Here is a 21,750-nt window from a genome sequence, read left to right as displayed (position 1 = left end):
CTATTTCAGGAAGTGGGTGGTGAGATTCCGTGGCCTGTAATGTGCAGGAGGTCAGATTAGATGATCATGATGATCCCTTCTGACGTTAAAGTCTATGAGTCTGCTTCTTGAGTGAATAATCTGAAAGCAAACATAACACAGGATAGGTAAGAATTTCCCACTTTTCTTTTATAAGTATCCATGACCCCCTTTCAACTGTTACCTGGTAACCTAAAATAGCTTGATGCCTTTAATACTGTTAGTTAAAAAGAAATTATTATTTTTATATATTTACATTATACAGGAAGTTTTCTTAAAGCAAAACAACAATTTTAAAATAATCAATATCCTTTTTAGGTACCCACTAATTCCTCTAACTAATTACCCTATAACAAAGGAAACAATGTTTACCTTTAGGATGATTTGTAACTGTTTCCACTTTCCCCCTTGTTGCTGGCTAACATCTCTGATAAGAAGTTTAATGCACAAACACTTATTTGTTTTGAGATGCTTAGTTTTCCTTTTCTGTACCACATTTTCTTTTTTAATATCAGTTTATTTTGGAATTATTTCACTCACTCGTTCACTTTCCCATTTCCCTCTCTTGTTTATTTTTTTGTTTTTATTAGTGTGTGTGTGTGTGTGTGTGTGTGTGTGTGTGTTTGAAAGTCCTGCTGCTACACTGCACTGTCCTTATTCTGCTCCAACTCTCATTTCCAACCTGCAGGGAACCTTCTGGTACAAAATTCTTTTCTTGTTTTTATTAGAAGGGCATCTCTCCAAACATTATCCTGTTTGAAACAGAAGCTATCTATACTGACTGGGAATGTAGGGTGACAGATGTCCCGATTTTATAGGGACAGTCCCAATATTTGGGGCTTTATCTTATATAGGCGCCTATTACCCCCCACCCCATGTCCCGATTTTTCACACTTGCTGTCTGGTCACCCTATGGGAATGAATAATGGGTATATTTAAAGGGCACTTGACCCTTTTCATCTCCTTACACACCATAAATAACCACTCCTTTATGTTGATTTTACATATCTGAAATGTGCTTTGCTATTCAGTAACACCTAAAAAGTCATTAGAAGGAACAATTCAAAGAGTGTGGTAAGTACGTCAGCTCTCAGTATATGAAATAAATTTCTATACAGACTCAGTAATAATCTGTATCAGCCTCCATCCACAGTTCTAGAATTCAGGAAATGAGTCACATGTTCAGGAAGATGGTCACATGATTGCTTCAGAGCAGACTGTCAGAACACAGTATGATAGAAGAGATACAGTAATTACAGAAGATGATTTCATCTTTATGATTTTTTATATTTTGGGGAGCAGTTTGTAGGATTAAGGGTTTTATCCACTGCCCATTGACATCACTGGGAGTCACTTTAATGGGCTTTATATAGAGGATCCAGAAATTAGAGGATGGTGGTTTAATAATTTGAACATGGTTTAAGGGGACATTTTATGCAAGTATTTTGGCAGCAAGCATTTATGATGGGGGAGGAATAATAGATTGGCAATATAAGTGAGATAAATGGAAGAAAGGATTATAACTGGGATTTGAAGAGTCAAATGCTACATGTAAACTGCAGTTCGCTCCTTCCTTCTGAAAGCTTTGAGGAGAGGTGAACTGGGTTTCCAGACTGGAGGGAAGTATTTTCAAGGCAAAGAGTACAGAATAAGTGTGGAGAGTTGGAAAGTGCATAAATACAATGGAGCTACAGAGATTTAACTCATGCTACTGAGAGAGTGATGGTCAAGTGATTTGAGCACCATAAGTAGATAGATTACTGGGAGTCATGAACTCGTGATTGGTAATACTAACTTTGACACTGACTCCATCAGTGGCCTTTGGCAAGCCAGGTGGGTTGTTGCAATTGTGGCTGAAGCCCCATCTATGCTTCTGGTGCCTCTAGGAGTAGCCCTGAGCCATGGCTGCGATCTTACCTGCATTGGGGGCAGGCAGTGGATCAAGAGAGGCAAGAGTGTTTCCCTGGCAGCCTGGGTGAGGGCTGCTTCCTGCTACCGAGAGCCCCAGTTAGCAGCTGCCCCTAGCCTCAGCAGCCTCATCTCCTGCCCTTGGAGGAAACCTGGGTGAGTCTACAGAAATATGCCGCCCTCAGAAATCTGCTGCCTTAGGCAGCTGCCTAGTTTGCCTATAGCTAGTGTGGCCTCTGTGTATCATCCACTGTGGTGATTGATTGCCTGCCTATAATCCATGTCAATTTCAAGTGGCTGCCAGGAAGTTGTACTCTGCAGGATAACCATGGGATCATGCTATTTGTAAAATATGCAAAATTCTCCCACATAGGAAGGGGCAGAGAAGACATGAATTAAAAGTGAGTTCCAGGATTTAGAAAACGTACTACTAGAAAATTTTTAAAAAGGTCTTTTTCTTATCCCAGTTACACTGGGTAATTTTTCTGAGGGCTAGGGTTGTTGGCTATCATTGCCAAATATAGATCCAGGTTTTCTTTGGTAGCTTATTAAATTACTTTTAGATTATATGTTGATCCTCCGAGACCTCACTTCCAGTTCCTGATTAAAGATAGTCTGTACATATCGGGGAAGATCTGTCCCAGAATGGCAGGGTAGGAATTGCAGACTTTACCTCCCCAGACTTGGTTCCTCAGAGGTAAGGCAATGGAAGTCCAGAGATTTATCACTTTCTGACAGGCAGTGGGTCAGAAGACAATTTTTACCTTGCGGACCATATTTCTCTGAATTGTCCAAGTTCCAAGCAGGAGACCCTGTTCGGCTTTATTGCATTGAATTGTCCCTCTCTGCATCTCTGCTTGCAATTCAGTTGTTGCTTCTGAAGTGCTTTCTTGCATATTGGTAAGGAGCACCTGGAATTAAAATAGCCTCCACAGCGTTAATGTGTGCCACTTGCTTGGGTAGCAGGCACAAAAGGCTTGATTCTCTGCTGCCCTGTACCTTATGTAGTCTTTTTTACCCTACGAAGTGGAGGGAAAATACTGCCTTTCGAATGTGATAGTGTGTTACACCCACTTTGCACAATGAAAACACAAGGTACAAGGAAGTGGATTAAATGTCAAATTTTGGGCGGAAGTGACTAAGCAGTAAAGTCATTTCTGATGGCGTGGTAAGGTACATGACTGATTGGAATGGAAGTATAAGAGTTATTTGGGGTTGTTTCAGTGGACTCATCAGTGGCATAACTTTACTTGAATTCCTGTTACCAGACACATGCAGTTGTGGTGTATTCTAACTATGAACTCAATCCTTTCCTCATTCTGTAATCCTGAGCTCTTGCTCCCTCTGATTTTCTTTCCTTTCAGATCTTAGTTGGTGAGGTTCTTTTGCTTGTGATTTTTTTTGTGAACCAGCTGTCACAATCCTACCTTTAAAGACTTTACATTGTAGTGCCATTATTTGCACAGTTACTCATGTTATACATTTTAATCATTTGCATCCATCCAGCTTTTTAACTGCTCTATCCTGAATTCCAAGACCTTTATTTTTTAGAAGTGGCTCCTTGGCAAAACTATGAAGCTTCTCAGAGAAACATGGAAAAGAGATTTGTAGATGGTCATAGAGCTGATCAGGCATACTGTGCATTGTAACACAGAGAGTCGTGCCCAGTTTACTGCATGATGCAGAGCAGGGACAGGATCTCCCACTGGTCGAACAGTCGGTAGCATTGGAACCATCTTTACCCTGTGTAATTACCATATGACAAATCTGAGGGCTTCTGTAGTGGTCAAATTACTTGGCACTGAAGCAATTTTTTTTTTTTTTGTATTGAGGAACTTTTTGTTCTAACAGATCTAAATGTATAATTATTGCACTTAAAAGTAAAACTGTAATGAGGTTGCTCATAACTTAGAGGACTTTTTGGAAGAATTGCAAAATTCTGAGGGTATTTTAACGTTACCTACTGGAATGTATTTTATTTACTTCTGATTATGGAAGGCAGTATTCAAAAACAATCAGAGCTTAATTCACTGTAGTTCCCTGAGTCTTTTCTGTGCTGGTCTTTTCTTTTACTACTAACAAAAGATGTGTATGGAGTTTGTTTCTATAGCTGCTTTCTACAGACTCAAACACTAGAAGTTGCTTTATGGGCTTTATTTCCCTATTTTTTTTTATTAGTCGCTGCAAATTTTTCTCCTCTTGCTCCAGATCCTTCTTTCATTGTCTTTCTATTACTGATCTTACTGGCAAATAGAAGAGTGGGTGCATGGATGGAAGGATTAAGCTTATTGGGACTAAAATAGGCTTTCTAAGGGTATGTCTACACTACGAGAGTAGTTAGATTTTAGTTAAATCGAATATGTGGAATCGATATTACAAAGTCGAACGTGTGTGTCCACACTAAGGACAGTAATTCGACTTTGTCAGTCCACACTAACGGGGCAAGCGTCGACATTGGAAGCGGTGCACTGTGGGCAGCTATCCCACAGTTCCCGCAGTCCCCGCTGCCCATTGGAATTCTGGGTCGAGCCGCCATTGCCTTCTGGGTAAAAAAATGTGTCGAGGGTGGTTTTGGGTAACTGTCGTCATCCAACCGTCACTCCCGCCCTCCCTCCCTGAAAGCGCCAGCGGGAAATCAGTTCGCGCACTTTTCTGGTCAGTGACAGCGCGGACGCCACAGCACTGCGAGCATGGATCCCGCTGCGACCATCGCTGCAGTTGTGGCCGTTGTCAATGCATCGCAGCTCATCATCGACCTTTCACTGAGGCAGATAGAGAGAAATCAGGCGAGGAGGCTACGGCACCGGGGTGAGGACCTGAACTCCGAGAGTAGCACACGCCTGTCTGAAACCACGACACCCAGTGCCGAGGACATCACGGTGACAATGGGTCTTGTGGATACTGTGGAACGGCGATTCTGGGCCCGTGAAACAAGCACGGACTGGTGGGACCGCATAGTGCTTCAGGTCTGGGATGAATCCCAGTGGCTGCGAAACTTTCGCATGCGGAAGGGGACTTTCCTCGAACTTTGTGAGTTGCTGTCCCCTGCCCTGAAGCGCAAGGACACCCGGATGCGAGCAGCCCTGACTGTCCAGAAGCGAGTGGCCATAGCCCTCTGGAAGCTTGCAACGCCGGACAGCTACCGGTCAGTCGCGAACCAGTTTGGCGTGGGCAAATCTACCGTTGGGGTTGTTGTCATGCAAGTAGCCAAGGCAATCGTGAAGGTACTGCTGTCAAAGGTAGTGACCCTGGGAAACGCGCAGGCCATCATAGATGGCTTCGCCGCGATGGGATTCCCAAACTGCGGTGGGGCTATAGATGGGACTCACATCCCTATCCTGGGACCGGACCACCAGGCCAGCCAGTACATCAACCGAAAGGGCTACTTTTCAATGGTGCTGCAAGCACTGGTGGACCATAAGGGACGTTTTACTAACATCAACGTTGGATGGCCGGGCAAGGTTCATGACGCTCGCGTGTTCAGGAACTCTGGTCTGTTTAGACGGCTGCAGGAAGGTATTTACTTCCCGGACCACAAAATAACTCTTGGGGATGTGGAGATGCCTACAGTGATCCTCGGGGACCCAGCATACCCGCTAATGCCCTGGCTCATGAAGCCCTATACTGGCGCCCTGGACACAGAAAAAGAACTGTTCAACTACCGGCTCAGCAAGTGCAGAATGGTGGTGGAGTGTGCTTTTGGCCGTCTCAAGGGGAGATGGAGAAGCTTACTGACTCGCTGTGATCTCAGCTAAACCAATATCCCCATTGTTATTGCAGCTTGCTGTGTGCTCCACAATCTCTGTGAGAGCAAGGGGGAGACCTTTATGGCGGGGTGGGAGGTTGAGGCAAATCGCCTGGCTGCTGATTACTCCCAGCCAGACAGCCGGGAGATTAGAAGAGCCCAGCGGGACGCACTGTGCATCCGGGAGGCTTTGAAAGACAGTTTCCAGACTGAGCAGGGTCACCAGTGAATTTTAAGTTTGTGGACTCAGAACCTGAACTTGCCACCGTTTCTTTACCCAGTTACCGTTGACTATCCTCTCCAGTTACATACCCCCTTCACCCCCTTCCCAAAAAATAAAATCTTTTCTGTTTTGTTAATGAACACCGTTGTCTTTATTACTGTTTTCGCGAGAATGTTTTAAACCTGGGACGCAGACTGTGGCGGGGTGCGGGTTTAGTGTTGTGATGCAAATGATGCTTCTAAACTCCAGGAAAGACGGGTTCCGCAGTGGTGGACTGGTTGTTTCAACAGAGCCTGCCAGCCCTCCTGGGCGGGACAGCGTGTATGTGTCGGCTATGTGACTGTCTGGCAGGGGGAGGAGGGTTACAGCTCCCCTGCTGCGGGGCTCTGTGATGCATTAGATCTGTAACTGCCCTCCCCCGCCACAAAGTCACAGAGCAACCCCCCCCCCCGAACATGAAAACCACCTCCCAGATTGAACAGGGTCACTAGTCACTGCACTGGGTATGTGTCCTGATCCTGGACCTGACCCCGCCTCTGTACCCTGGTAAAGGTGACTGTCCTGTCCAATTACCATGCCCCTTCCCCTCGTTCAGACAGACTCTCCTCCAAAATAAAATCATGGAAACAGTAATTAACAGAAACGAATATTTTATTATGAACCAGACATGAAACGTGGGGGTTGAAACTTGCACGGGGGCTTCTGTGAGGTGTGTAGGAAAGGACTTTTAAAATTTTGGGGAATGAGAGCCTTCTAGTGCTAGAGCAGTCTGCAGGGGTTGACTGAAAGTTTTAACGGCCCTTGCCGCCCCTCCTTCTTTGTACTTTGGGTGAGGGGGGTGTGGGACTTGGTGGCGGGGGAGGGCGGTTAGAGATAGACTGCAGGGGCTCTGCAGGGGCTCTGTCCTCCTGCCTCCGGTCTTGCAGAACATCCACAAGGCGCCGGAGCGTGTCCGTTTGCTCCCTCAGAAGTCCAAGCAGCTTTTCAGTAGCCTGCTGGTCCTCCTGACGCCACCTCTCCTCCCGTTCCATGACTGCTCGGTGCATTTGGGACAAGTTCTCCCTCCACTGTGTCTGCTGGGCTGCCTGGGCTCGGGAGCAGCTCATTAGTTCTGAGAACATGTCCTCCCGCGTCTTCTTCTTCCTCCTCCTAATCTGCGCTAGCCTTTGGGAGTGTGCTGACAGGCTGGGTTGGGAGACAGTCGCAGATGTGTCTGTGTGAATGGGAAAAATGGAGTGAATTCCTGAGACAGATAAATGAAGTTGTGTACAAAGAACCTAGTCTTTCTCTGTGAACAAGACCATGCACTGCACCTCTCACATGCGCACTCAGGACAAGGTCGAATTTTCGGCCCTCGCCTTCAGTGCCTGGGGTCCTGCAGTGGTCTTGCAGTTATCTGAGAAGCGTGGCAGGACACCTGAACTTCTGTAGCGTGCAATCATGGTAAGCCGTAGACTTCTGGCTGCTTAAAACTGTACTAGTAGCACTGGCCTCCTTTCACATTGAAAGCAATGCCAGTCTCTGCTGCCAGCAATCAGGACAGCATGAACTATGCCCCTGTCCCACCCCCTTGCGGCTGTTCCAGGGAAAGATCCCTGTATGCTGCCCCTCTCCCTCCACCGCGTGGCTGTAAAGCAGTCCCAATACTAACATTCCCCTCCCTAATTCAAAGCAGGGCGTAATGAGCGACATCACCCTGCTGAGGATCTCGGAGTCCCAGAGGGAAAGGATGTTTCGAGAAAGCCTTCAGAAACCAGGGCCGTTTGCCGCTATGCTCTGCAGGGCAATGATACCAGAGTATCTGATGGTGTCGTGGCGCGGTAACGTGTCCTGCCACGGAGGGCCCAATAAGATCGCCCTACCCAGGAACCTGATGAACAGGCTGGAAATGTACCTTCATGAGACCTACGAGGAGTTCTCCTATGAGGATTTCGCCTCCATCCCCGGCCATATTGACCGGATTTTCGCGTAGGTGCACTGGGACTAAAGAGTGGAGCGTCTTGGGCAGCATAATCATGACTTACCGGACATTGTAAAAATTTTTTTAAATACTTGGGACTAAATTGTGAAGAGCCTAAGGCAGACAAATCATGAAAAACCCTTTGTTACTATTGTAAATATTCCAGTTTTTTTGCAGATAATTGTTTACATATTTAAGCACTTTAAGAAACAGCCATTGTTAATATTATAAATATTTCAGTTCTTGTAAAAATAAATGTTTAGATATTTAAAGCACTTACTGCTTGATCCTTCCCCTGATTCTGTCTCTGGGGTAAGGGATGGGGACGGTTGGTAGGGGATCTCGGTAAGGGTGATGAAGAGATCCTGGCTGTCGGGGAAATCAGCGGTGCCAGCGCTGTCGACTGCCTCGTCCTCCTCATCTCCTTCTTCATCTTCCCCGTCCGCTAACATGTCCGACGAGGAACCTGCCGCGGACAGTATCCCATCCTCAGAGTCCACGGTCAGTGGTGGGGTAGTGGTGGCGGCCGCACCTAGGATGGAATGCAGTGCCTTGTAGAAACGGGATGTGTGGGGATGGGATCTGGAGCGTCCGTTTGCCTCTTTGGTTTTTTGGTAGCCTTGTCTCAGCTCCTTGATTTTCACGCGGCACTGCGTTGCATCCCGGCTGTATCCTCTCTCTGCCATGGCTTTAGAGATCTTCTCGTAGATCTTTGCATTCCGTCTTTTGGAGTGCAGCTCTGAAAGCACGGACTCATCGCCCCACACAGCGATGAGATCCAAGACTTCCCGATCAGTCCATGCTGGGGCCCTCCTTCTATTAGATTGCACGGCCATCTCTGCTGGAGAGCTCTGCATCGTTGCCAGTGCTGCTGAGCTCGCCACGCTGTCCAAACAGGGAATGAGATTCAAACTGCCCAGACAGGAAAAGGAATTCAAATTTTCCCGGGGCTTTTCCTGTGTGGCTGATCAGAGCATCCGAGCTCGGACTGCTGTCCAGAGCGTCAACAGAGTGGTGCACTGTGGGATAGCTCCCGGAGCTATTACCGTCGATTTCCATCCACACCTAGCCTAATTCGATATGGCCATTTCGAATTTAGCGCTACTCCTCTCGTTTTGGAGGAGTACAGAAGTCGAATTTAAGAGAGCTCTATGTCGAACTAAATAGCTTCGTGGTGTGGACGGGTGCAGGGTTAATTCGATGTAACGGCGCTAAATTCGACATAAAAGCCTAGTGTAGACCAGGCCTAAGGGTTGACTAATTTTGAGGTGGGGGTAGACTGAAGGATTAACTTCAGGGTCTAATCATATTCAGAATTCTCCACTGATGATAAAGAGGATGATGACCTGCTATGCTGTGTTTTTGTTTTGCTTTTTTTGGTTTGTTTTTAGAATTGCCATCCTGTTTGCAGAGCTGTTAATTAATAAAGAGCTGTCTTTCTGCTACTGGAAGTGATTTTTGTGTTAAAGATAAATGCAGAAATGTATACCACTAATGAAAGATCAGTAGCATTTTGGTCTCAGAATTTTTAGTGTATTTTCCACAGTGCACGTGGGGAAAAAAAGAGAGAAAACAGGAAGGGAAGTAAATTTTACAGATGAAAAAGGTCATTTCTATGGAAATAGATGGCTTTGATGAAAAATGGCAAATCTTACCTGAAAAATAATGAATTCTTGACTGAAAAAGTGCACAATATTATACCATTTTTCCAGGATATGATTTTAGATACAGATAAGAAAGTGGAGTCTCCACACTGACCTCAGATTGAAAATCCAGAATGGTTAAACAAAATCCTCTACTTGGGTCTATTGAAGACATGTGGCCAGAACCATGAATCATAGAAATTTGATTTGGAAAAGATCTATTAGATTACCTAGTCTTTCCCTGGGGACCAGCGTAAGCGTTATTCCTCACTGTGTATTTTCACTTTAAACTATTTCTTTTAAAATTGTTTTTGAAAGCTTTGTTTCTATTTTTTTATGTCACAACCATAGTTTCTAGGAATCAATCCGGCATGGTGCTAAGCACTCCTGAAAGGTACATGAGGGCACTCTGCACCTTGGGAGACTGCACTGCATTATTGACAGTAAAGTTCATGATTATACATGTGCACCAGAGAGAGTATGGATCTTTTAATATTTCATGTTGCCTGGACATTGGTTGAGTTTTTTGGTTGTTTTACATTTACAAAAGCCAGCATTTGAGAGCAACAATTTGTACAGCTGTGATGTTAATGAAACTTAAGAGTATGATACTATTTTGTGATTCTTGTGATTTAAAACTAATTTTTGAAAATTGATTGCAATACCCCAGTGTAATGCATATGCTGCTATTGCACCAACATTTTAATTCATTTTTTAAAATTTTTAAAATTTTTGCAGAGATTTTTTCGAAAGATATATTTAGTTACCTTTAATCCTTGTGAAGATTTATATATTAGTGGATATAATTGATAATCAGATAAAACTATAGCTCCAATTTGATGTCAACTAATTCAAAATTATGAAGGGCATAGTGCAAATTGCATGATTCTCTCTATATTTTCTTTTTGCTGTTCCATAATACGAAAAAAGTCACTTCAAGTTAACTGCTGGTGTATTTGGAATAAAAGGAAATATTATTGCACACAATGTATAGTTTTTCTGTTTAAACATATTATCATAGGCAGGGTTGGTAGCACCATCCATCGTTAAGATTGGCTAACACTTCCTATTATAAGACCCCAGTTTCAGTTGCTTATAATTTTGCAAAACTTGAAGGAAATGCTGTCCATAGGATTCCTGCCTTATCTACTGAATGTATTGGAAGGTGTGTAAGGAATGAGGCAGGGTTTGCAGGAAGAGAAAGGATGGTTTCATGGTTAGGGTAGTTGAATGCTGCACTGGAAGAACTGGATTCTATTCCTGCCTCTGCCTTTGAGTTCCCACATAATGCTGAACAAGTCATTTAAACCAGACTTTTCACAAGTGGTAGATAATTGTGTGTTCCTCATTTTCTGGGTGCCAAACTTGAGACCCTGGGGTCTGATTGCAGAAGTGCTGAGCAACGAAAAAGTTAGTGGGAGCTGTGCTTGTATGTAATATTCTTTTAACAGTTGCACAGTTTTTGTGTGTAATTTGTATTCAGAATGGGGAGGAGAATGATGAACCCCATTATAAAGAGAGAATTGGAACATGAAACATTGTTATATGAACTCCAATTTAACCTCTGCTAAATTTTATTTTTAATTACAAAAGCATGTCTGAATGTAGTCAGTGTTTCATGATCCTTGCGTGACATCTTTGTTGGCAATCTTCAGCAGAGGCAACTGGTATAAGGATGGAAATGGGCATGAAGACTGATCTTCTCACTCCTACAGTATAGAAGGCACATGGGTGGAACAGTAGGGAAACTTGCTCAACTGCTGCCCTGTTTTCTGTGGATAAAGAGAAGAATTCACCCTCCAAGGCTATCAGCCAGTCACGAGTACTTAAAAAAAATCTTAGTCTGTGATATTACTAATAGTACGTAGTGAAAATAACTATTCTTCTGTATTTTCTATTCCTTAGGTTAAATACAAAAGAGACTTTGAAGAAAGCAAAGGAAGAGGGTTCAGCATTGTGACTGACACACCTGAATTACAAAGACTGAAAAGGACTCAGGAACAAATTAGTAACGTATGTGACTATCTCCTCCAACGATAGCAGATCAGACATGGTACACATAAGAAAAGGCATGATTGTAGGTTTGTGATGTTTCTGATGGAGTCTGTGAAAGTGAAGAAAATGAATTTGATGACTGATTTGTGTGTCAGGTTCTGAAATGTGTGTAACCTTATACCATACACTTACACAGCACATTGGCAGGTGTGTTCACCTCTCCAGTTTCCATCAAAGGTGTTTGTAGTATTTGCTATACTACAAAGGTTATATGCATTTTACTTTTTTATTTAACATTATTGTTTGCAAATAATATTTATATTGTTTGATATATATTCCTCTACAGGAGTTCTCAAAATAAGCATAGCTTGCAAAATAAAATTCTAAAATAAAATAAGACACTGATATTTAATTTTAGAAAGAAAATACCAGGAAAATGGCATATAGATAAGAAAAGAGGTACAAATGCTAGCAATGGAAAAGCATTGTCATGCATTAATTTATACCAATATTAATAATACTGAATAACACCTTTGACATGGAGTGGGATTTTCAAAAATGGAACTTATCCTCAAAAGCACTATGGTGCTTTTGAAAATTCCACCCTAACTATTTTATATATTCATATATTCCTACACTGGACATTTAGCTGACTGCACAAAAATGGAGAATTGTTATAGACCATAATATATATGTCCAGTGGATATTATGTAGAATAAAATTCAACATTGCCTTTAGCTTTACCCAGCTTCAGTTCTAATGGGTATTCTGACTTTGAGCTAGGCTCTGTAAGCTATTTTTGTAAATTCTTTATTCTTTCCTTTGTTTTAGCCATAAAAAAAGTAGTTGCACAAAACCAGAGAGACACACTGGTGAAAAGTGTTTTCAGAAAAGGATCTTGACCTTTACCAACTTGCAAGAAAAATATTTCTTGAGTGGAATGAAGGGTTTCTCTGCGGGCATGGGACCTTGTTGCTTAATTAACTATACTGTCTGGCTCTTGCACCCAACACATTTGCATTTCTTTTCAGACCAAGCAAATTTGTTTTAGGTAAGAAATATTTTATTTCCTAGATTCCTTTTTCTATGCAGGGGAGTAGGTGTAAAGCATGGATGTTCAACTCCCATCTCTCCATACCTGAAAAAGATGTCGTATGTCAATGAAGATTTTTTTTCTTCTCTTGCTATATAAATGATATCTGGACTTGAAATCAAAGGACTTTATTAGAATTAATCTTGAAGGGTAAAGCAGAATTAAAAAAAATTGGTAAATGAAGTTCAATTTCAATTATGCCTATCCTAAACACCTTTAGATTTATCATACTACTTTGTAGAAGGATAATACTACATAAAACACAGTTTAAATCTAATTATTATTATTAGATTGTCTCACAGAGTAACTTCTGTGTTTAATAGTTTAGAAATGTACTTCACGGTTAGATTAAGAATCTCATTAAGATTTTAACTGGTTGAAAGGTAAGCTCTTTTATATTTTTTAAAATTTTTGTCACTTTTAATATATAGCAAAATATAAAACTTACTAATAATCTTTTTTTTAATTTTTAGTTGTGCATTGATTTTTCTCTTCCCTCCTCCCCATAACTACTGGACACTTCTCAAAGATTGTCTTTGAAATGAAATTGTAACAACTTCACGGCAGGGGTAAGTTAGCACAGTTATGTGCATACCTATCACAAATATACATAATATTATATTATCAATAGATGTAATACAGTAGAAACAGATATTTTAAAATATTCTTTTGTCTTGATATTAAGTCCTGCAGCACTCACAAAAATTCTCATAGTGCTCTGTCTCTTTCATAATGCATGAAAGATTCTTTTGTGCTATAGTGAAATATAACCGTAAAGGGGAAAAAAACAATAGATGGGGGTTAAAAAAAGAGTTATAAAAGGGGTGGCCATAATACTGTTGTTCTTTTATTAGTAGAAACCCAGACACTGAAGTGCCTAGATCAGACAAGTACTAATGGAATGTGGGGCATGATTGGTATAGCTGGATCAGGATGAAGTTTCTCAGAAATGAGTGAAATTTGCTCTGTGTCCTCAGACCGTTGTGTGAATTAATGGCCGAAACCTGCAAGGTGTGCAGTATACTTCCCGACTTCAGTGGGATTGGAGCAGCCTTCACAAGGCACCCAGCACCTTTGAGGCCCCATAGCAAGAAATGTAATAGCTTGTTAGTATCATGTTGGCATGACAGTCACAAACCAAGCATTCTAGTCTAGATTGATATAGGAGAATTAAATAAATTAAGTAGGTCTCTTAATGACAAGTTTGAGATATTTCGGGCAACCTTTTCATGGATGGATGAGCATTTTAAATTGCCTGTACATTTTCCAATTTGTATGGAGCGATTTAAGATGCTCATAAATTCGTTTTGTTCAATATTTGAAACATAAAAATTCACATCCACTCTGCTGCAAAGGATGTCACTGATTTGTGGAATCAAATGGGCATATAATATGCACACAGAAATCTCAAATTGTGTGTGCAGTGAAATGCATTTATTTTGTTAGTGATCTGGGCCGTTGTTTTTGTCCTTGTAAACTATGAGGGATAATTTTCAATATGCAGTCAAAACTGTCAAATATTCTGAAAATTAAAAACATTTAACTTCAAAATCCAATAACACTGGTGAATTTTATCAAGGAAAATGAGAAGGTAGCAAAATGGCCATAATAATTTTGCAAAGGCTCTATTGTTGCACATGCAGTTTTGAAGGGAGGGGAAGAAGCTGTGTCTGTAAATCTGAAAAGGGAATCACATAGCTAAAGGAAAAAAGAGCAACACAATTTAATAAAATGTTAAGCAGCCTTAATGGGAATTGAGGACTCGCAACAACTTGCAGGAATGCCTCTAGCTTAGTGCCATTAGTCTTTTATCTCTGGAGATCAGGTTGGAACCTCATTTATGTCATATATGAAATAAGTTGTTTGTTCTCAATTTAGTTCTTGGTAAATTATTTCAAATTTAAAATCAAACATCTCTACAGTTTGGTTAAATGGGCAATTTCTGTTAAGAAGAAGCCAGGAGCTGGATGTCAAGTTCCCGCTGGCTTTGCTGGATAAGCATGATGGTGTATGGAATCTTGCATAGTGTATGCCTGCCTTGGATCAAGTTGGTATTACCTAATCTTTCCTCAGTATAAGCATTTGATCATGAATTTAATTCATGTATGAACAGAAAAAGCACACATCTACTGCCTTCTTTGTCCAGAGACCTGGGAAAATGTATTCATTTACTTATTTTATATATACATGGTGTTCTCCTCAGGGCCGGCTCTGGCTTTTTGGCCGCCCCAAGCAAAAAAAAAAAAAAAAAAAAACACACGGGGCGGCCAGAACGGCAAAGCAAAAAACAAGCCTGCGGCGCGGCTGGAGCGCGGGTGCAGGGGGACTGGCTGGGGGGGGGGGGGGAGAGGGAGGGAGTGGGCGGTAGAGAGAGAGAGAAGGGGCGGACAGGGCTACAGCAGGGGCGCTGCCACACAGCCCCTCCCGCTGCGCCGCCTCCTGCCACCTGCCGCAAGGGCTCCGCTCCGGTCGGCGGGGAGGGAAGGAAGAGGACTGCCCTGCAGGGCGCTCTGGTTCTCCACGCCGCCGCCCCCTACAGGGCGGCCGGAGCGGAACAAGAACAACAAAAAAAAAAAAGCGGCCGTGCCGCCCTAGGATTGGGCAGAATGCCGCCTCCAACAATCTGGAGCCGGCCCTGGTTCTCCTTCCTGACAATATGCAAGATGTTGGGGGAAAGAAGGATGGGGGTCATGTTAAAAAAAAAAAAAAGTGAGCTCTAAAAAATGGCTTTAATTTACTCTGCTAAATCTGAAAACAGAACAAACCAAAAAATAGCCTAATGTACCAAGAAGTAAATTAACACTGTCTCTTTGCCCAGTTATATGAAAATAACACTTTAAACCTCTAGGGATGATTGAATTCTGATGTGACTATTCAATTTCATTAGAAAAATTTTTGGTTTATAGTACATTGTTTTCGTTTCAATGGAAATCTGGTAATATAAGCTCCCCCAAAACGGAGTGCATGAATTTGTATCATAAGAAGGGTAACTTTTTTTGTTTTGTCTCTTAGGCAAATTGTTGCACATTTTTAAGTAGTAGGGGTCACAATCTACCCTCAACTACATCTATGCAACTCCACCGGGCTGTAACTGATGGCAAAACTTGCTCCTAAATATGAATGCTCTAAATACCAATTTTCAGACAAAAGACCTAGGGGATAAAGGAGGATTACTCTCTCAGATGTGACACAAACGTGTTTTCACACAGTATCTAAAGAAAAACTCCTGTTGCTGGCTTCTGTATTTTTGCTATGCACATCTCAGAGTAGATCTCGGCCCTAATTGTATGTTTGAGTAACAATTTCATATTTGGAACTTGCTGGCACATTTGCTTGCCCTGTTTACTTGCTCTAATATAAACTGCACTTTCAAATTGCCAAAACAGATTGTAACGAAAATTGGCAGGAGAAGTTGTTAACATCAAGCCCAGGAGCACCATTTGTAGGCTACAAGCGTAAAGCTTGAAGACTTTAGTTTAAAGGGTGGTTGGTTGGTTGGTTTCAAAGGGGGAGAGGAACTGAATGAAAAGGAAGGAGCAAAATTGACAGGTTCATGAATGTCAACGTTTCACACAACTAACTCAAGTGCTAGAGTAATCTGTGGTGTGCCAATAAGTAGACAGGAAAAGCATGTAGAATCACACAGAAAAAGAGTGAGCATTATTAAAGGCATAATTGGGTTTAACATTGCCTAACCAAGTGGCTGATATTTTTATCTGCTTAGTCTTCTCCTTCCAAACATGATAATTTTCATCTCTCATCTGGAAGTCCTACATTAAATTTAACCAGTGCCAAAACCCATTTATATCTGTGTGCATAATTATAATTGAGCCAGATGAAAAATGTAGTTGCTGACATCAAAAATATTCCATACACACTCACCAGTTTCTGAACTGCATGGAAATATTGGCCTTGGAGGACTCCATCTTGCAAGGTGGTGATTGCCTTCAGGTCCCCTTAACACCACTAGCAATTAAGTGCGCTGAGCAACTCCCAGAACTGCTCATTATCTTGTTGGACTGAGTCCAGAGTGTACAAAACTTCAGTTAAAGTAAATTACATGTAACACATTTAATTATTTTCCTACCATTTTACATCAGCTTAGAGATTTAGAGGATAAAAGGGTCTTTCTTCCTGTTAACTAACACACACACACACACACACACACACACACACACACACACACACACACACACACACACTCTCTCTCTCTCTCTCTCTCAATCAGTAATGTCCAAACTCATCCCTTTTGGACTTTGTTGTACTTAAGTGAGCAATGAGCTGGAGCTCTCTACTTTCTCCGGAGGCTATGGCTTATCTCAGCGAGAACCTTCCGATATTCAAACCTTATACTCCTGTGGTGGAGCTGATAGAATCCATTTGACCTGTCATCATAGTAAGAAGGCAGAAATAATTCTGCCTCCATCAGCAGGGTCCTGGCACATGACGTGAGAGTGACTCAGCAAAAGAGCCAATTACTCCTCTGTGTGACTGTGAATATATGAATAAGACGTGGATCATGAGCAGGGTTTGGGATCTTTAGATTCACAGTACCAGTTCCCTAACATTTGAGCTAATGGAGTAAATGGTAGCAGTACTAGGTTGTTATTTTCTATGAGGAAGGGATGGAGACACACACTTTGCTAGACAACAAAGGAATGTGGAGAATCAGGAATAATCTGTTCAATTCCAGGTTATGCACGGGAGTGTTCTCTAGTGATTAGAGACACTTCCCACCCCTGTCCCCCCAGCCTCCCACTGTCCTCCTCCTGTTCCACCTCGCCGTCCTGCCCATGTTTCTTCCCCTTCTGCTATTACCCTGGCCCTTGCCCATTTCCTCACTGCTTCTCTCCTCCTCCCTCTGCTCCTCTCCCTATCCAACCTCCACTTTGCTTCTATCGTCCCACCTACCCCTGGGCTCCTGCCCCCTCTCCTCCTCTTGTTCCTATCCTCTGCTCTGGTATTTTGCTCTATCCATGCTCCCCCCACAGGTTCCTCTTCATCCACCTTGGCCCCACCTCCTGCCCTTGCCTCCCTGTCCTGCCTCTCACCCTTCTGTATTCAAGTCTGGTAGCTTCCTCCTTCCCCTTCATGCCACCTGGGTGCCAGCAGAAGGAACCTTTGAGAACACAGGACAGGGTATCTCTCTGCTCTCAGTTCCTTTGGTGCCACAGCAGCCCCCTGTGTTTGGAAGAAGCAATTGCATGAAAAGTACTGCTCAGCCCCTGCATCCCTGGTTTGGAGCACGCTAAGTTGATCTTTTGGGATGTTATGGGTATTCTGGTCAACATATTGGAGCTGTGGGATCCGGGGGGGATGGACGACCATGCTCGGTAGAGATGGAATTGGGGAGCTTAATTGCCAAACTCTAGCAAATCTCTCCTGAACTTGTGGAAACTGTGATTTATCAGAGGCTTAAAACTTTAAGCAAATTTTCGTGGATGGCAAAAGGCACATCCCTACACCACAGTGACCACCCCTCCCAAATTTAAACTCCCTGCTGCAAAGCATGGAGATGCTAGACCTTCTCAATGATGCAGTTTCAAGAATTTTTTTTAACATGGGCAAAGGAATATATATTCTCCTAACCTCATTTTTGGAAGCAGCTGCTCTGTTTTAGCTGAAACTTTAAAAATAAAAACAAAATAAATCATCCTGAGGCAGACACCTGGAATGGAAAATGTCATCTTGAGTAGGTTAAGTTTGGCAAAGTTATAAATAATTGAAAATAGATTCTTATAATGGAAGGTGTTGAGCAGCCTTAACTATAGCCATCACTATCTGTTCCACGTGTAATTATATTATACGTACAAATTCAGATGAGCTCTCAAGTGAGAAAAAATCTGTTGAAATTTGACAGATATTATACCTACATTTATATTGAGCTGATCTGCTGGTAAGCTAAAAATATGCGAGAGAAACTCCACGTCAGCAAATGGTCTGAAATGAAAGTACTGTTTTGTCAGATAGAAGTACATTGTATCTTGAATAGGGGCTTTGGAAACCGACAGCAGACCTTGGAAGACTTTATTATTGTTGAAAGGTTCTCTTTGAACCTGTGAACAATGATAAGTGGCCTCCAAAAGAAACCTTACAATTCCGAGATCAGAGTTATCTTGGAAGATTTCTGGGGTTAGAGGAAATATTTTAAGTGAAGTGAAGGTCCAGAATTAGAATCAAACATATATGGTACCTACATTCAAGAACAGGCCTCAGGTATGTTACAAAGTGATAATTTTTAAATTACAGGCTCGCTTATTAATTTAGCATATAGGATATCAGAATTTATTCTGCAAAAAGAACAGGAGTACTTGTGGCACCTTAGAGACTAACTACAGCCCACGAAAGCTTATGCTCAAATAAATTTGTTAGTCTCTAAGGTGCCACAAGTACTCCTGTTCTTTTTGCGGATACAGACTAACACGGCTGCTACTCTGAAACCTGTCAGAATTTATTCTACAGACTAGGTTAGAAAAGCTCTTCTTTCTCTATTTTTATAACAAATAATTTGTATAACAGTGCTATATGCTACATGGGTTTACATATAATTTCAGAAAGTCTTTTTATAAAGTTTCTAAAAGAGTCAACTTTTAAGATTTAAAGATAGAGCCATGATTTATAATAAAATAGGCATTGATTGGAAGTTGTCCGATTACCAAAATCATAGAACTTACCGTGTTAAAACATGTATCAAAGTTGTAGTCATCTCTCTGATTCTGTTTTAAATAAATAACGTTGACAGGATGACTGTAACATTGTTCATTATGCTGACAATATGAAATTATGCTGTGTGATAGACACAAAACAAGCAGTCAAGAAAAATCCCCAAAGGCATGAATTTTCTATATTATATAATTTGGTCAACATTCATGAGAAATGCCTGCTAATTGTAAATTGGTTGCAAAACTGTAGAATTTAAGTGCAATTAGATGAAATAGCCCAATTATTTGGACAGCAACCGTAAATAAATAATTTTTCCTTAACAAGTCTAAGCATTACAGAGAAGCAATTAAAATGTTTCTTTAGGATAAATTAGAGCAGAGGTACTCAAGTCCAAAGTCAGGGCCATTACAGCATTGTATTCATTTCTGTCACTATATAACAAGTGATAAATCACTTAAATGAATCCTTGTATTTGGGTTTGTGGGATGCTTTGCATGAGGAATCCTCTAATTCAGTAAGAATGTTCTATTTTTCAATGACCAAACTACTCCTTCCTGTCTAGAGGGAAGGAGGAGGACCTGATTTTCTTCTTATGATTTAACAAAGTCATCTGGTTAGGAGGCACAGAGGAAAAAGATTGAGCAAATAAGAGAGAAGTTCCCAAATCTCAAGAGGTATGGAACAATATTCATGTTGAATTGCAAGGCCAAGGCAAAGTTTTATCACATGAGGAAACTATCTAGTAGTTTCTTGAATTACTAGTTTTCTATGTGGAAGACACAATCTCATGGATCTTTTCTTAATTTATAATTGTTTGTATGTCTTGTCAACAAAGACATTTGTAATATGATGTAGAGCTGGGATGTGCACATATTTAATAGGAAGTTCAAATACTATATCCAGAGGCTAAAACTGGTACACAGACATGTAACTGCCATTTTGACGCACCTACTTATGTCCTTCTTTTTTGCCTTTGCAACTAAAGAATGTTGCCATGGTATCTCATCTCTATGCTTCCCTAGGCTATACACCTTACCTCAATATAACGCTGACCTCGGGAGCCAAAAAATCTTAGTGCGTTATAGGTGAAACTGCGTTATATCGAACTTGGTTTGATCCGCTGGAGTGCGCAGCCCCACTCCCCTGGAGCACTGCTTTACCGCGTTATATCCGAATTCGTGTTATATCGGGGTAGAGGTGTACTTTGTAGAAGGAGCATTGCAATAACAGTTAGTTATAAAGGCATTTGAAAAGTTTTTCAGAATAACTACTTAATTACTATTTTGGGGTTCTGACTAAAGAATTTGAAAGTCTGATTAAAGCCTTGCATTTAAAACATGGGCCGTTAGTAGTTTTCACAACATAAGGGGAAAGGGAACTTGGCAAGTTTCCGATATACAGCATGAGCTAGTAAATTATGTTAAATGTATTGCATTTGACTTTGAGTTACTAAGTTACTAAATCATGTCAAGAATCAGAAAGTTACTGAAAGCCGATTTTTTTTTCTTTCAGTGGCTTTTCAGTACCTCACACTATGAGGTAAATGAAGTAATTAATTTTGTTGTAAAATTAGGTTTTCAGCTAAATAATGAAATGAATATATTTTATTTAATAGACTTTTTATTTTTATTTATAGAATTACAATGTCTTTTAAATAATAAAGAATAAGGCCACATTTCTGATTTTAACCAATGAATACTTGTGAAGTGAGTGTATTTGTGTGTAGTAAAAAAAGAAACACTTAGTAAAGTAAAATTTTCAAAATGAGCTGAAATTAAGTGGCTTAAAAGTTGAAGCCCAGAATCTAGGCTTTTTCAGGCATTCCTGTGTACCTTCTTACAATAAAAAGTTTACTTTTTGTTTTTCTGGATGGGTATGAGACTGTTCATATTTCCAACACTTCAGCCTTTAATTCTTCTTTCTAATACTTTTGTGCTGTTTAGCAGTTGCTAGAGTGGTATTTTAAGCAGTGTATCTCCCGATGAAGAACAAGATGCTCTGCTTCTTCTAAAGCCATCTCTAATCCTGATCCCTAGTGATCTGAATGTCTCACCACTGTAATGTTCTCAGACTTCACTGATCTTGAAGGTACGGGTATTCGGTCATCTATGACACTCAGGGGTTTTTTTGGTTTTTTTTTGCATGTTAGCACAAATGACTACATTTCCTTAGCCTGTCAGTGGCTGCATTAGTTGTGACAAAGCCAACACTTTATTAAGTCAATGTGATTAAACTTGTTAACCTCCCTAATGTAAGGGGTGGGGTGGGGAAAGTTTGCATGTGACATTTCTGCTTGTGCCTACAAAGATGTCAGAGGATAAGAGTTTGCCCTTTCAATAAGCAGATTAGAATGAGACTACTACTATTTTCTCACCCATTTTGCTCTCAGTATTATCTGAATTACTATATAGGTTTGTGTGCTTTTTTTAAAAGGCTCTCTCTCCAGTCTCTGCTAGCAACCCCAATATTTTTGTGAAAACCTGAAATATTTTGCAATTTGGT

The 21,750-nt window shown here is 41.3% G+C and overlaps 1 protein-coding gene across 3 annotated transcripts in view; it reads left to right on the top strand.

The window, feature by feature from the left end:
* The window catches only part of LOC135874010 (LIM zinc-binding domain-containing Nebulette), a 411,833-nt gene that overhangs the window by 211,539 nt on the left and 178,544 nt on the right, over positions 1-21,750 (top strand). For all 3 annotated transcript variants that reach the window (XM_065398686.1, XM_065398685.1, XM_065398684.1), the window contains exon 4: positions 11,403-11,510. In XM_065398686.1, the coding sequence (XP_065254758.1) occupies positions 11,403-11,510 (108 nt within the window). The remainder of the gene's footprint in view (positions 1-11,402; positions 11,511-21,750) is intronic.

The sequence above is a fragment of the Emys orbicularis genome, chromosome 2 (assembly GCF_028017835.1).
Source record: "Emys orbicularis isolate rEmyOrb1 chromosome 2, rEmyOrb1.hap1, whole genome shotgun sequence".
Lineage (NCBI taxonomy): Eukaryota > Metazoa > Chordata > Testudines > Emydidae > Emys > Emys orbicularis.
Note: the sequence above shows the minus strand (reverse complement) of the source record. Positions and strands in the feature narration are given on the sequence as shown.